We start from the raw sequence: 14,182 nt of genomic DNA, 5'->3' as shown, positions 1-14,182 counted from the left end.
GCGGTATTGAATCCATGCATATGGTTGCAGATTCTTGTTGTGTACATTTGGCTACTGCTTCTCCACCTGATTTCAATAACTCTGCTGGCACATTGTCTCCTGATGCCCGGCGACCTCTAAGGCTTTTCTGATTGTTGTTACCGCTGGTGTGAGAATATCTGAATCATCGTCTTCTTGTAGCTGACGGGTATTTATAAGGGACTTATGTTCTATTAGTCACAGACTAGAACAATCTTGTCTACGCTATATCATAATTAATGGTACTCTACAAGTACATCCTTTCTTTTGCTTTATGTTTCCCATCTGAACACCGGTTTGCTGTTGTTTTCAATCATATCTTTTGCACTTGGTTTTCAGAGGTGCCAGAGTATACAGTGCAATTTTACTAAGTATACAGTGGAATTTTACGGAATACAATCATATTAGTATACAGTGCAATTTTATTTAATACAGTGCAATCGTATTAGTATACAGTGCAATTTTACTACTATACAGTGCAATTTCACTAGTAAAATTGCACTGAATACCAACACAATTGCACTGTATTCCGTAAAATTGCACTGCATTCCGTAAAATTCCACTCTATTCCGTAAAATTGCACTGTATACTCTGTCACCCCTGGTCTCACCCCCCAAAGATACAGGCCGTTAGTTCCCTACCATGGTACCTGTGTAGTGAACAGACTGGCAGAACGAAATAGAACAATGGGGTCAGACCGAGGTGTTTGTCTAACCGCAGGGTATATCCATGACTCTTTGCAAAAGATCACGTTACATCATATCAGTTTCACACGTTATGAAGGAGGTACCTTCACAACCTCCACAACACGCAGTAACATTGGGTTGGGGGTTAAAAAGGTATGAAGGAGGACCGGTGTGACAGGCCAACGGTTTGTACGAAAAGATGAGTTCGTGGTTGACATTCCTGAGTGTTCGGATGGACGAACGGAACAACAGGGGGATGACCAAGCCCGTATCTCTGGTCGCCTTTTTGGTCTGCTCGGTTTTCCCAACAGGTATGTAGGTCGTGAATACTTAGGGAGAAGAGTGGGGAGGGGGGCCATTTTTTTCATGCCTACATTAACTCTTCACCAAATGTCAAAAGAACATTATCTGCTGGCTATCTACTGTTTATCTCTTCTGTTTCAACTGCATGCAACAGTTCAATTGCAAACTTGCGTAAATCCGACACATTGTTGCCTTTATCGCCACTTCCTGTCAGATGAGTTGTGAGGCGCTCTGTCCAATGTCTTACTAAAGTCAAAACGGTCTTTCTTGCACTTCTCGCTCTCCATTTCTACCAAACTGCTTTTTCTAGCGCGAAAAACGACGTTTAGCTGCAGTTGCATATCCGATATGACAACAGAAATTGTTTACATTGAAGTTAATTCGATCTTTGTGTGGGTAACTTGTTATGTGTACTCAAGGTCTTCCATGCGAAAACATGTCCTACTACTCTTCACAACAACATTCACACATGCATGATGCAGCTAAAACGTTACAGCTTCCACATATACGGATGTTCCACCAAACTTTCTATATTTTCTATCATACTTTGGGTTTTATGTCTACATAGTTCTGCAGCCCTCCGTTACCCTTTAACTGTCAGACATTGGTGCTTTCAAAAGAACATTCATGTTCATTCCTGTCCTAGGCCTCCGCCTATCCAAAAAACACGTCTCCCGTTTCTGAAATCCCTGTTGTAAAATTTAGATAACGTACTGTACTTAATATGAGGTTTGTGCTATTGAACTTGTCTCCAAACTTTAAAGTTGTTCAGGGTTCGAGTCCTGACATGCCACCGATCTTGTGCCCTTGGAAAAGGCACTTAACACGACTTTCCTCACTTAACTCAAGTGAAATGAGTATTGTCCTGTCCTGTATTTGTCCTCTGCGTTGGTGGCGGCATGAAATAAGTTGATATAACCTGAGTGTGCCGTCACCATGTCTAGTCATGAAATGTTGGAATACAAAAAAATATGAAAAAGTCAGTGCAGATGTATGATGAACGTTTTAGTTGGTTGTAGAAATACGTAGATCTAATACCTTCCTATGTGTACAGGTGTAAGTAGTTCTGTAAGACCGTGTTAGTGGTGTGTAGACATGTTTGTTTAGTTCCAGAATGTGCCAGACTCCGAATCGCCTTTCAGATGCCATCCCGTGAAGATTTACGTCAAATATTGTCTTGAAGAAGTGAAGCAAACTTGAACATGGTATAAGATGTCCTTGGGTCGTCCATCAAATTCTTAACATTTTTATACAAACTTTTTAAAACGTTTTATCATAAACGTATGCTGGTAGTAGCTTTGTCATCAAATGTTTGTAGTAAGTATATATACTTGTCACTTCTAGCGTTTGCACACAAGTCCTTCTTAAGTCGTGTCCTGTAATGTTATTAAAATTGCTCCATGAAGTACTTGAAAATCCTTCTTTTAAACTTCATCTTGAGTCAAGGCAGGCCCTGCGACATAGAAAATGTCTTCAGTGCGTCGTCTTCATCTGAAATAAGACGTGTCATTTTATCTTTCTTGTACGGATCAAGACGCTTGTTTTTACTGACTGAGCAGGCCTAAGGTAGGACACGACACGACGTACGACGTACTATGGTCGGCATGTCTGGGATAAGGTTAAGCTTGTCCCTGTCACACATTCAGAACCTTCTCCCGAACACCTTGCTCCCACCCATAGGGAATGTTCTGGAGACTATATTTGGCTATGTTTGACAATGTATAGATACTTGAACCAATGTTTACTAGATATACGAAATACATCTTCAAGAGTATATCGTTGAACTAGACACCTTATTTCTGTGATATACTATTCTCCTAAGAGTACATAATGCTCGTGCTGCTCAGACGAACATTTTTTGTAACCTGTCACACTTAAGAACACTTAATGTGTGTACGAATTAAGGGGGCTTGCCACAAGGTTTTTAATGTTTTTGTATGTTATATTTCTTTAACAAACGAAAAAAAAAGTGTGACAGGGGCTTTACTGAGAAGGTACCCGGGAGGAGTAACGTCGTTAACACATCCATTATGTCTGCTGCCTAGCAGAACTACGTCATACCGTACGTGAGAGACTGACACCTATTGTGGTCCACAACAAAACAGCCGGGGTTTGATTTCAACTGTAGGATAGAGTGATGTAACGGGGGCACTTCTGCTGTGTCACCGCCACAAGGTGTTTATTACTGCCAGGGTCAAAGAGGCGATAAAAAGAACGTTTTGTTTTGGGTCGCTTGTTGTGACAAAATCATGACACTTGTTTAGATCTTCGGGAAAGTTCACCATACTTTTTGTGTGTTTTAGTTACTGCCAGTGTCAAAAAGGCGATAAAACTATCGTTTTGTTTTGGGTCGCTTGTTGTGACAAAATCATGACACTTGTTTAGATCTTCGGGAAAGTTCACCATACTTTTTGTGGCGTTGACACTGGGAAAATGATGCATTACGAGGCATCAAAATAAGTTTGCATTTTTTAAATGTAGTGAGTTAAATCAATCATATCCCAATTGTTGTTGTTGTTGCATATCCCAATAGCATATTGATATACGGATCTGTGAGGCAAAAATGCGATGTCACTGACGGGAAACGGTTGCCTTTTTGGATCGTAGGGTGGTTTTAGATATTTTAATGTCATTAATTGTTCTCTCACTCATGGTTAGAACTACCAAAAAAGGGACCCACGTGCCTTGTTTTGGGGCTGTTTAAAACGCTTCAAGCGATGAAAAAATGTGTTAAGAATTGGCAGTAAATGTATAATATCAGACAAAATTAATTTCTTCATCCAGAATATTTTTGTTTTGTCGCTCTGAAATTGTATTGGATGCATTTCGACCACTACTGGTCACCAAGGATGACATAACGACTGTTTCTAAACATTTTCTCCCTTAGTGTTGTCTGAGGTCTGTCCGGCGTACGTGAGGACGACAGATGGCGAGAGTACATTCGTGGACAGTTTCTCCTGCCCCACGGTCTCCGACCCTGACGAAGACTCCTACTGTTGCAGCACCGCCACCTTGCGGTATTGCTGTGCCGACTGCACCCAGTCTCTGTCCCTGTCATGTAGCACTGGCAGCAGCGAAGTCAACTTGAGGTAAGCAAATATGCTGTTTTGTTTAACGTCATCTTCCTGTGCTAAACGTTAGGTGTCGTACGCATTGTTTGGGCTACATTTTTGGTAGTGTACGTATACGTAGTCTGTACAGCTGTCAATCTTCATAGACCGATAGCATCAATGTTTCTTACTTTGCACACCTAAGTAATAAGGACAAATTCACATTGAATTTCTGATTATATAATAAGGCTCTGTCATCTTTTCGCCATAACAAAGAAGTCAGGAGAAGTCGAATTTGCTTTAGACTATATTCCTCAATGTTAACTTGATAGTACATCTATGTATCACCAGTATTTTGATTTTTGGCCAGTGACTGGTCGAAAGCTCTAGGTGAGAGAATTTTTTGTGTTGGACCAAGAATTTTAACTTTAAACGTGGTACATAAACATTAATATGGTTCAAGTTCAAGTCATCGGTATGTAGTATCTATGGTGGATTGTTTGTGGGTATGTGTGAACTATGGCATAAAGTCTTCATTCATTCATTCATCTATCAATCCATTCATTCTGTATATCCGCATGCATTCTGCAGTACGGGCGCCATCGTCGGTATCTCGGTGTCTGCGGTGGTGTGTGTGGTTCTCCTGGCCGCCATCATCGCCCTGTGCTGCTCCTTCTGCTGTGAGAGGAAACTCCGGGGCAGTCAGATCTCCGTACAGCCTGGTGAGTCAGGTAGTACATGTGTACGACGTCTACTCACAAAATAACTGCTATGCAACATCATAAAACTCAGAAGTATCGTTGAAAAGATGGTGAAGGGACGTATAAGAGCAGGGCTGGCAATGTACCTATAGCCTCTATCTTGGTGCACTGAATCCGTTGTTTCCATCACTGCATAGCAAGGTGCTTCGTGCTGATGAAAAACTTGAGAAGTTATTCGTTGCATTATATAGTACTAGTCATTGTGCAGTGCGCCAAAGTCGTTCCTAGTTTCGTAGATGCACGAGACCTACCCTTACAACCCTCCCCCTCTCCCCAGCTCCATACCCACAGCCGCCCCGCGGCATGGAGATGTACCCGATGGGACCATTCCAGCCGCCGCCCTACATACCAGCCGAGAGTCCGCCTCCGTACACGCCGCAGGAAACAACCGCCACACAACAGAACACCGCCACCGCGCCAGGTGCAGGTGCAGCGGCAACGTCCCGACAGGTCCAGCAAACTGCAGCGCCGCCCTACCGACAGGCTCCGCAAACTACAGCGGCGCCCTACCGCGGACAGGCCCCGCCAGCAGCATCAGCACCAGACCGGCGTGCCCAGCCTCCTGGCCCGCCAGCACAGTCCGTCTCACTCCGGCAGCGGCAGGCAGCCGGTCCGGAACACGAGTTACCGCCGTACGAGCTGACTCAAGTCGGATAGGACTATATATTGTATAAAAATTACTAGCTATACCATTGCATTTTTAAAAGTACATATGTAACGTTACTATACAAATTGAACCTTAAGGTTATCTGCCATTCAGTATCTTTTATCTCATGTCAGACACATTTTTATTAAGAGCAATGAAATTTGCGTCAACATCTGTTTCAGCATGGAAAAGGTTCAAATACCTCGTCATGTAAAAACTATATATCTCAAAGTTGCTCGTTGCCTCTATGAGAGCTGCTCTCTGATCAAGTTGTCGAATGTTGTTTGTTTATTGTGTTGTGTGTTTTTACTTTGTTCTATACTACAAATAAAATTTGTCTACTCACTCGCTCTCACACTCACTCTGGTACCTTACTTGTATATAACAGGACGTCGTTCATGATACGACCGTGCAGTATCATATATCATGGCTCATATTATAGGTTCTCAGGTAGGCTACTCTACATACTGATTTACATCTGCTGTATGTCACATTACTCGGTCAAATGAAACCTTTTGCACGTATAAAACAATTATGGTACATTGGAAACATAACAGTGTGGAACATTAGTAGCAGCCTTCTACTGCTTCATGGGTCCGGGGTAGGCAGGGGGGTAGACCAATCCACCTTGCTGAGGGGGGTACTGTTGTCCAGGAGGGGGGTACTGTGCCCCTGGAGGGGGGTACTGCGACAGTTCGCCGCTGGGCGGGTACTGCGGGTACGGCTGGCCCGGGTATGTGGTCTGCGCCACGGTTACGCCAGCTGCCGGTTGGTTAGCGATCACAGTCGTGGTGGCTGTTGAAAAATACAAAATTACAACAACGCTACCTCCGCCTCCGACGAAACTGCGATCTAAAAACGATGTTGACGTGATATTCGGTGACAACTCTTCTTCCATATTCAAGGTATTTTTTTCATTCTTTATCTGTACGTTATATCCGCTCTTAGTGGTAAAATATATACCAGCTTTGCAGGCACGCCGCTCTGCGATAGATGGATATATATATTACACCGAACGACCTGTGATACATAACCATTGCGAACCATTGCACATTTTCTTCAATGTTCCCTTTCGGCTATTCCTTTGACATTTCTCTTCTGTTCTCCTGTTTGTTTGTACATATAGTTTGGCTGAATAAAGTTCAAAATGGGAACTATCCACATGTCTTAATGAGGAACGACTGCGGTGTGCTAGATGTTCGAATTCGGTTGGTATTAAAGCTTGAATAGTGTGTCCACTCTACTATACACTACGTAAAAAGCTCAGCCTACACACGTGCAGGGTCACGACAGCAGCCGGCACAGCAGGCGCAGCAGCAGCAGCAGCACACCGTGATGATGATGGCCACCAAGACGACACAGCCCACGGCGATGCCTACGATGGCTCCGATGCTGTGAGTGGGAGGGGGTACAGGGAGGAGGCAGGCAATATCATACCATCAGCTACAAGATACACATATACAAGAGTGTTTTAGCTGCACTTAAATAATTCTACGCTGTGAACAAATTGAAAAAAAAAACTGTTATGAACAAGAAACATCGAATATATATAAACAGGAAGATATTATAATATAACCCCAAACGCAAAGTATTCATATACATTCATACACGGCTAAATGGAACATCGGCTGACTAAAACACTTTGTTGTGTACAATAATACATGTATTTTCATTCGTTCGGTGACTTGTCAACCTGATGAAACTATTTAATCCCTGATAATACTTTTCCATGATAGCCCCCTTTCTATCCTTATTACATTGCACGTCCAGATTTTTAAAGCTGTTGTACTAACCTGAGATCGATGATGTCGTCCGCATCACATGGAGAGTACTGTAAAAAGATAGAGAGGCCAATGGAATTAAACTGTGCTATCGATGTCTCTAAAGTATGCAAGATGTCAGTCTGCGCATTTTGATAGCTTTATTCCTACCACAATAGAGCAAATGAAATGTATTTCCTTTCTTCTATACAGTATAACATCAAGCTGTCACATTATAAAAAAAACTCACACTTCATAATTCACATGGTTATACGTTCAGAGGCAAACCAAAAGTTAAGATTTCCTGTGCCAAATTCTTGACTGTTACACGATGCGCCACCTGGGAGAGCAGACAGGAACTGCAGCACATCGGGAGGTCGGAGACGCCGCAGCAGTACACATCCGAGGACAGATCACTGTACGTCGGACAGGAGAAGCCTGGCTTGCTGTTTCCGAAGACGTCGGTGTAATCTCGACAGCGTTCCGCCGAAGCTACGCACATGACACATGGTACTCTCCAAGCAGAGGTAGGGTCGCTCGGTATTTTGGCAGTATTTTCGCGTTTTTAATACGTCTTTCTACTTTTACGGTTTTTTTTTGGTCTTCCTCCCCTGGTGCGTTTGCCGGCAGAGGTAAGGGGAGGAAGACCAAAAAAAAAACCGTAAAAGTAGAAAGACGTATTAAAAACGCGAAAATACTGCCAAAATACCGAGCGACCCTACCTCTGCTTGGAGAGTAGACACATGGTAGTTTAGAGAGCTTTAGAAGATTAATAGTCTACAATGGACCCGTCTACCACCAGATACACACACACGGCCCCAAATCTGGCTTCCTTTTAAGACACTCTTTTTTAGAGAAGTGAGACGATTTCACTCCGTAATTATGATGTACAATAGACATCGAAAATTTGGAGGTACGTGTTTCTACCTTTCAAAACAGTCACTGATTGATGAATGTTCTATTCTAGCAGAAAAGTAAATCAAAAATGACTAAAACGAATTAACGGATCCATACATATACGACCAGCTCTCACTGTTATGCAAGTTTTTGTACAATGTATGTGTAAACATACGTGCATAGCTTCAGTAGGACTTGATCTTTTGTATCTTTTCTATGCATTTTGTCTGACCCTTTTCTGACCCTCATGACCTCAAGTACCTCATGAATACAGAATTGTTCAAACTTAGCACCAAGGTCTGTCCCTGGTGCTGATTCAACGATCAGTTTAGCAAGGATAAATCGAGCTAATACGTTGAGTTCAACTCATGAACAATGTCCGTTTGTATGACAAAACACACACACACACACAATTCCAGCGGGCAGGGGTGAGAGTTTGAGGTAAATAGGTCTGTTATCGATATGATGGAACTTTGGCCGGATAAGGGTGCGGGTGTTTACGTACCTTACTCCGTCCAGGCTCTACCACACGGACTGTTTAAACATTAATTAAATATACACTTTGCACAGTCACCGAACCCACTGGGTCAGCATTTAACGCATTCTCACAGAAATTCTTGTTGTTTTTAACTTTAATCATATTAACAAGACATAAAATTTTGCTTGTCACAACAAGACTATTTCATAACTCTTGTAGACGACGTAATGACTGATTGATGAGAATCATTGAAAGTTCGAAACTTTGACTGGCTTTGGAATCCTGGACGCCAGTTTGAACTGCGAGCTGTTACTACCATCTTTTAACTTGTATCTTTGTATTTTTGTGTTGCTGGACACTAGCACTTTTCTTCGATGACTAAGGACTACCAAGTATTGCTGGAATTATCAAAATTATCAGTAAAATGACCATACCAATATCACTCTCCAAAGTATCATCAGGATTTTGTATTAAAACCACGTTTGAGTCTGCCAAACGCAACAAGGAAGACTTCCTCTGCGGTAAGCAAACATCTAACATACTGTCACATAGTCACGAATTTAAGTCCTGGATGTGTGATGGGGGCTTAAACTAGCAAGTACCACGAATCAAAAGAGGGAACATCGACAGCAGGTCTCACCTGTCCCCAGAACAACGATCACAAACAGCACCACAGAGGCGGACATGTTGGAGTCTTTTCTCTCCCAGCCGTTCTTGGTGTAATGACCTGTGCGAAACTGAACTCTCTAACACCGAGAACGGTCGATTGGGACCGACCAATCACAAGATGGGGGTAGGCAGCTCCAGTCTGCGCAGGAATATGTGGCTTTTATTGTTAACGTTATAACGGCTTATCTTCTATCATGCGCATGTTGATAATTATATATTTTCTTGTTTACGTTTTAGGTTTGGCCACGGTGTGTGGGTCTGTATGTATGTCAACAGCATGGCTCGAGAAGCTGTGGATGGGTCTTCATATATATTTAGTAGGTAGGTAGCTGCCGTTAGAAATTAAACCGTGATTTATATTTTCCTATGTTCTAAAAAATCACAATCAACTACCATTGGCCTATTTTTTAGTACTCAAAGAAGCCTTTGACCCAGTGCTGACGTGGTAAAAAAAATCACCTGTTTACAGCACATGGATCAGAAAGCTGGTGAAGACCGATCAATTCGATCGAATATTTCGGTGAGTAAATTTCTTTGAGCTTGAGAGCATTTTTTTAATTTTCATTATGTACTTTACCAACTCAGATGAACTTTCAGGCGAGACTGACAAATTCAGTTTTGCAGTGGGGTTCGTAATACAGGTAAAGGTGTTTTTGTATGGTTTCACTATAGGTTCCACTGAAAAATTCTAGTACTATACTGTTCCCTCCCCCTATCTATCTGGGCGCAGATCATGTGATAAGGTCATGACCCAAAGTCACGAGTTAAAAGTCAAGGCAGCCATAGTCTTTTGCAGGTGCCAGCCAGATTCCCAACTTTTCGGGGTGCGTCACTCGCGGTAATACTTACTTATTTCATCTCGTTTAAAGTATCAACATTCTACAGTGTGTAACTTTGTAAGAGATAACATTGTAGTTATTTCGACTTTGCTCTCACACTTTTTCGAGGTGCGTCACACGCAGTTATATGTACTTCCCAACAATTTGATCTATCACCATGATGGTAGAGTACTGCGATGTTAGAGTATACCTTAATTTACTTCGTTAAATGTATCATCATTCTAGTTAAGTTTGCTAGAGATAGAATCCGGAACATTTTGCTTTGCAATTGCGTAAAAACGTTGTGATCGCTACGTTACTCACAGTATGGCGTGAGTTGGACTTTCCTCCAACAACAACAACAGCAAAAAAAAAATTGCAGCAAAACAACGAATAACAAATCTCAGACTACATGCAATTTTCCATTGCTGATGGCTCTCAGCCACAGCCTTTTCCTGTCCTTTAGACCTCCTGTCATTCTGCCTGTCAATCTTTCAGTCTCCCAACCAAGTGCTGGCAACCTCTTCTGTCTGGAAAAGCGGGCACACAATTCTATAGTGCAAACCCACCGCTCAGCCACCAAAACCAATACTTCCACTTTTGTTCCCAGTGAGAAACAAAATTTGATTTTATTTACAGACTTCAAGCCAGGACTGATTTACCGTACGTAAACCATGGCGTACAACGGAAAGTGCATGCGCCGCATGGGCTGGAACCTTGTGGTGATGGGGTTTCTCAGCATCACCCTGGGTATAGCAGCCGATGCCACGTTTGCCTCCATGGGCGATAACTGGGAGACCTTCCACTACATCAGTGCTCCCATTTGGAATGGTGTTTTCGTACGTTCAAGTCTAAAGTCACCTATTTTTACTGGACATTCTTATTATATGTTCCAGTCTTCATCGCGTTGTTTTCTTGCCAAGAGTGACAATATCGACATTACCTTTTTTCTATAGTTACCACTGTATTTGGTACACGGGCACATGTATACATGTACTAATGTATATCATCTCCACAGGTTGTCATAACTGGTATCTTGGCGATTAACAGTGGAAACAGACCAACAAGCAAGGATCTGGTATGTTACTGATTCTTCGATTATATACAAACAAACAAACAAACAAACATACATGCAGATTCTTATTTATAAAAAAACTGAAGATTTGACTGGTCAAAAATTATGTGAGCCCAATAGTTGAACACTTTGATGCTATTTACCCACTAACGCAGATAGACAGTGTCTAGCTGATTTGGTGTTAGCATGTACAGTACTTGACTATTATCTTTCTAACCTGATGTTTTCTTTGATAGATGATTGCAGTAATGGTACTCGGGATCTGCACAATCTTAACTGCGTTATGCTGCTTCTCGCTGGCCATTGTTGGATCCATTTATTCTTCTTATGATTACGATTATGATGATGGATGGTGAGACTTCACAATTGTCTAACCTTCAATCATGCTACATAGATCTGATGTTTAGGGGGAGGCAATGCCCATTTTAGTTTGACATCGGACAGTTTCACTCTATCTATCAAGTTCACAACATCAGTACCTTAAGCTTTGCCAAGAAAATTAGGTAGCATTTGTGTGTTATTGTTCGTCTCGTTGTTATGGATCGGATGACTGCTGGATTGATTTCATCAAACAGATTTTTACTTAAGTTGTTGAAGGCACCCAGTATAATTTCAGAGTGGAAAAACTGAATTTTCAAAGTCAGTTAGCTGGTCATTCTTTTAATGTAGAATGTTGAATTAATTCCATTACTGATATCTGTGAGGCAAAATGTGATGTCACTGACAGAAAACAGTTGCTTGTTTTGTATCATAGACTGGATGTAGCTATTTATGGGTGGTGCCCTAAACAATAAAGAGACCTCTCACATAGCTTATTTATGTCCTATTTGAAATGTTTTGAATATTAAAGAATGCTAAAAATGTGCTAAAAATGATAGAAAATGCCAGTATCAGAGATGTTTCGCCGCCTCAAAATTACATTATAAGTGCCTTCTAATGTTTCCATGACAGCAACGACTTCAATGGTTACTGTGCACCCTTTCCCCTATATGTGGTGAACGCTCTGCTGACTCTGCCCGAGGTCGTCATGGCCTTCGCAGCTGCCATCATGCCTTGTTGCGGACTGGCAAACAACCCCAACGGTTTGCCCGTAAGTGTCAAAGATACATCACACACAAACAGTACAAATTCTTATACCAGGTGTCAAAATGTCATCCAAAAGGCTCATTGAAAATGAACGCAATTTTGGAAACAGCATGTGACTAAAATTACTACATAATACCAATGATTACTAGTATGTTATACAGCGCTAGTTTTTTGCCGGGGACCACAAGGTTTACATTGAGTATCTCGGTCCCTCATTCATTCGTTCCATGGTTGGGTGTCGGATATACAAATGTATTACCATATGAATGAAAACGTATGAGTGTACATACGTCTGTGTCAATAAGTTTTGTAATGATGTGTGTTTTCACGACTCACTGCATATACTCACTAATGTAGATCCTTCAAACAGTCTTATTAGAATTAGTCCACTTCAAGTCATCAAGGTGACCAATTAGTTGAGTCACACATCGTCATCACACTCACTCACTATCAGCTATTCCAATCTTGGCCACCCACCATCTTAGGCCCTGTTCATATGAAGTCAGTGAAGGCGCTTTACATGTGATGTGGTTTCCGCCGAAGCCAGTTTCAAGTGGCCCCATCTGAACGCTCCAAATCACATTGAAAGCGCCTCGATCCCAAACACTTCTAGAGGTGGTTGCGAACCGGTTTTCCTGCATCGCGATTTGCGTCTGAACGCAATGTGATTTCAATGTGACTTCACCTGGTCATGGATTACGGGGTGATATTTCTTGATTTATAAGCAATACCAAATTTTACGTGGCAGCAACTTATAGAGCAGTAATGGTCAAATAATGCGTCCGTTCTAGGACGAGCTTCACCGCCTCTGGCGAGACCACGTCGGCATTTGGCCGAGATACGCTGGGAGAGGGGCATCAGCAAGCAGGTCGTTGACCTCTGACATTAATAACACGCTACCTTGCGTGTTTTCATCAAACAACAATGAATGCAGTTTCGGAGAATTGTGATCGGGCACGGTTTGAAAGGAATGTATGGCACGTGGACCAGATGTAAGGAATGCGAGTTACCCGAATCGCGGTTCGTGTGGTTTCATATGAACAAGGCCTTTTTATTAATATTCCGAAACATGTAATCACAAGACGTGGTGACGGCACACTCAAGTTTTTTTTAACTTATATTAATGCCGCCACCAACACAGGGACAATACAATACTCATTTACACCTGAGCGAAGTGAGGAAAGTCGTGTAAAGTGCCTTTCCCAAGGGCACAAGATCGGTGGCATGTCAGGACTCGAACCCGGGGCCTCTGGTTCCGAGTCGAGAACGCTGCCGCTACGCCACACGACCCCACTATCAAGGCCTTATTTCCCCACAGGTGTTTGGGTACAACCAGCTGCAGGATCAGGAAGGACCTGACATAGCACCATGGCACTATGGCACTATGGATCCGCCCCCTTACATGCCACGTGCACAGTCCACCATTGGGGCAGCACCTGCTCAGCCACCTGCAGCTGGTCAGCCACCTTCAGGGCCACCTTCAGAGACCATACCCAAGTCACCTACCTAGAGGTTGAAGTGAGCTATAAAAGCTGAAAGCTTTTTTATGACAAGATGGTATACAAATTGTTGTTGCTATTAAATGGATCTTTTACCCATCACTTTTGCTTTTGTATCATAGGTGTGCTGTATCGGCTTTTGTTCATTTGGTAACAGTTTTGAAAATTGTATAGGATCTATTTATTTGAGAATGGCTGACAACATTTAGCTATCCTATTCTGTCTTTTAGTATAATATAATGGGGTCATTTTAGCAAACGTTTATGAATTGGTCAACATTCAAATCAGGATGATTTCTAAGAGACCACATGTGGAATTATTTAGGACTATGCAAGACCTCCAACAGCAATAAGGAAAGGTTCTATTTTGAGTGTGCAAACAGCTAGCTGCACTTGACATGCTATGTATTTCTGCACACGTGTGCACACATACATCG

The 14,182-nt window shown here is 42.2% G+C and overlaps 3 protein-coding genes across 4 annotated transcripts; 2 read left to right on the top strand and 1 right to left on the bottom strand.

Moving 5' to 3' along the window:
- The first annotated feature begins 795 nt into the window (after positions 1–795).
- On the top strand, positions 796–5,493 carry LOC109477174 (protein shisa-4-like). Its single transcript, XM_019778241.1, has 4 exons — positions 796–1,015; positions 3,895–4,096; positions 4,649–4,779; positions 5,096–5,493. The coding sequence occupies exons 1-4, from the start codon at positions 904–906 to the stop codon at positions 5,473–5,475; spliced, it is 825 nt and encodes a 274-aa protein (XP_019633800.1). The 5' UTR covers positions 796–903; the 3' UTR covers positions 5,476–5,493.
- Positions 5,494–5,540: 47 nt separating this feature from the next.
- LOC109477184 (protein shisa-5-like) lies at positions 5,541–9,377 on the bottom strand. The gene is made up of 5 exons (XM_019778253.1): positions 9,240–9,377; positions 7,565–7,716; positions 7,258–7,295; positions 6,741–6,856; positions 5,541–6,259 (listed from the first exon to the last, which is right to left on the bottom strand). The coding sequence occupies exons 1-5, from the start codon at positions 9,283–9,285 to the stop codon at positions 6,045–6,047; spliced, it is 567 nt and encodes a 188-aa protein (XP_019633812.1). The 5' UTR covers positions 9,286–9,377; the 3' UTR covers positions 5,541–6,044.
- A 654-nt stretch (positions 9,378–10,031) lies between these two features.
- On the top strand, positions 10,032–14,166 carry LOC109477179. 2 transcript variants are annotated; one of them, XM_019778247.1, is made up of 6 exons: positions 10,032–10,106; positions 10,726–10,925; positions 11,105–11,164; positions 11,398–11,513; positions 12,113–12,251; positions 13,566–14,166. In XM_019778247.1, the coding sequence occupies exons 2-6, from the start codon at positions 10,761–10,763 to the stop codon at positions 13,755–13,757; spliced, it is 672 nt and encodes a 223-aa protein (XP_019633806.1). In that variant the 5' UTR covers positions 10,032–10,106; positions 10,726–10,760; the 3' UTR covers positions 13,758–14,166. The 2 variants fall into 2 exon arrangements, with proteins under 2 accessions (XP_019633806.1, XP_019633807.1); XM_019778248.1 differs by having other exon boundaries at positions 10,033–10,092.
- The last annotated feature ends 16 nt before the right edge of the window (positions 14,167–14,182 follow it).

Source organism: Branchiostoma belcheri, unplaced genomic scaffold (assembly GCF_001625305.1).
Source record: "Branchiostoma belcheri isolate BF01 breed outbred unplaced genomic scaffold, Haploidv18h27 scaffold4, whole genome shotgun sequence".
Lineage (NCBI taxonomy): Eukaryota > Metazoa > Chordata > Leptocardii > Amphioxiformes > Branchiostomatidae > Branchiostoma > Branchiostoma belcheri.
The sequence above is the reverse complement of the archived record's forward strand: the minus strand, read 5'-3'. Positions and strand labels throughout refer to the sequence as shown.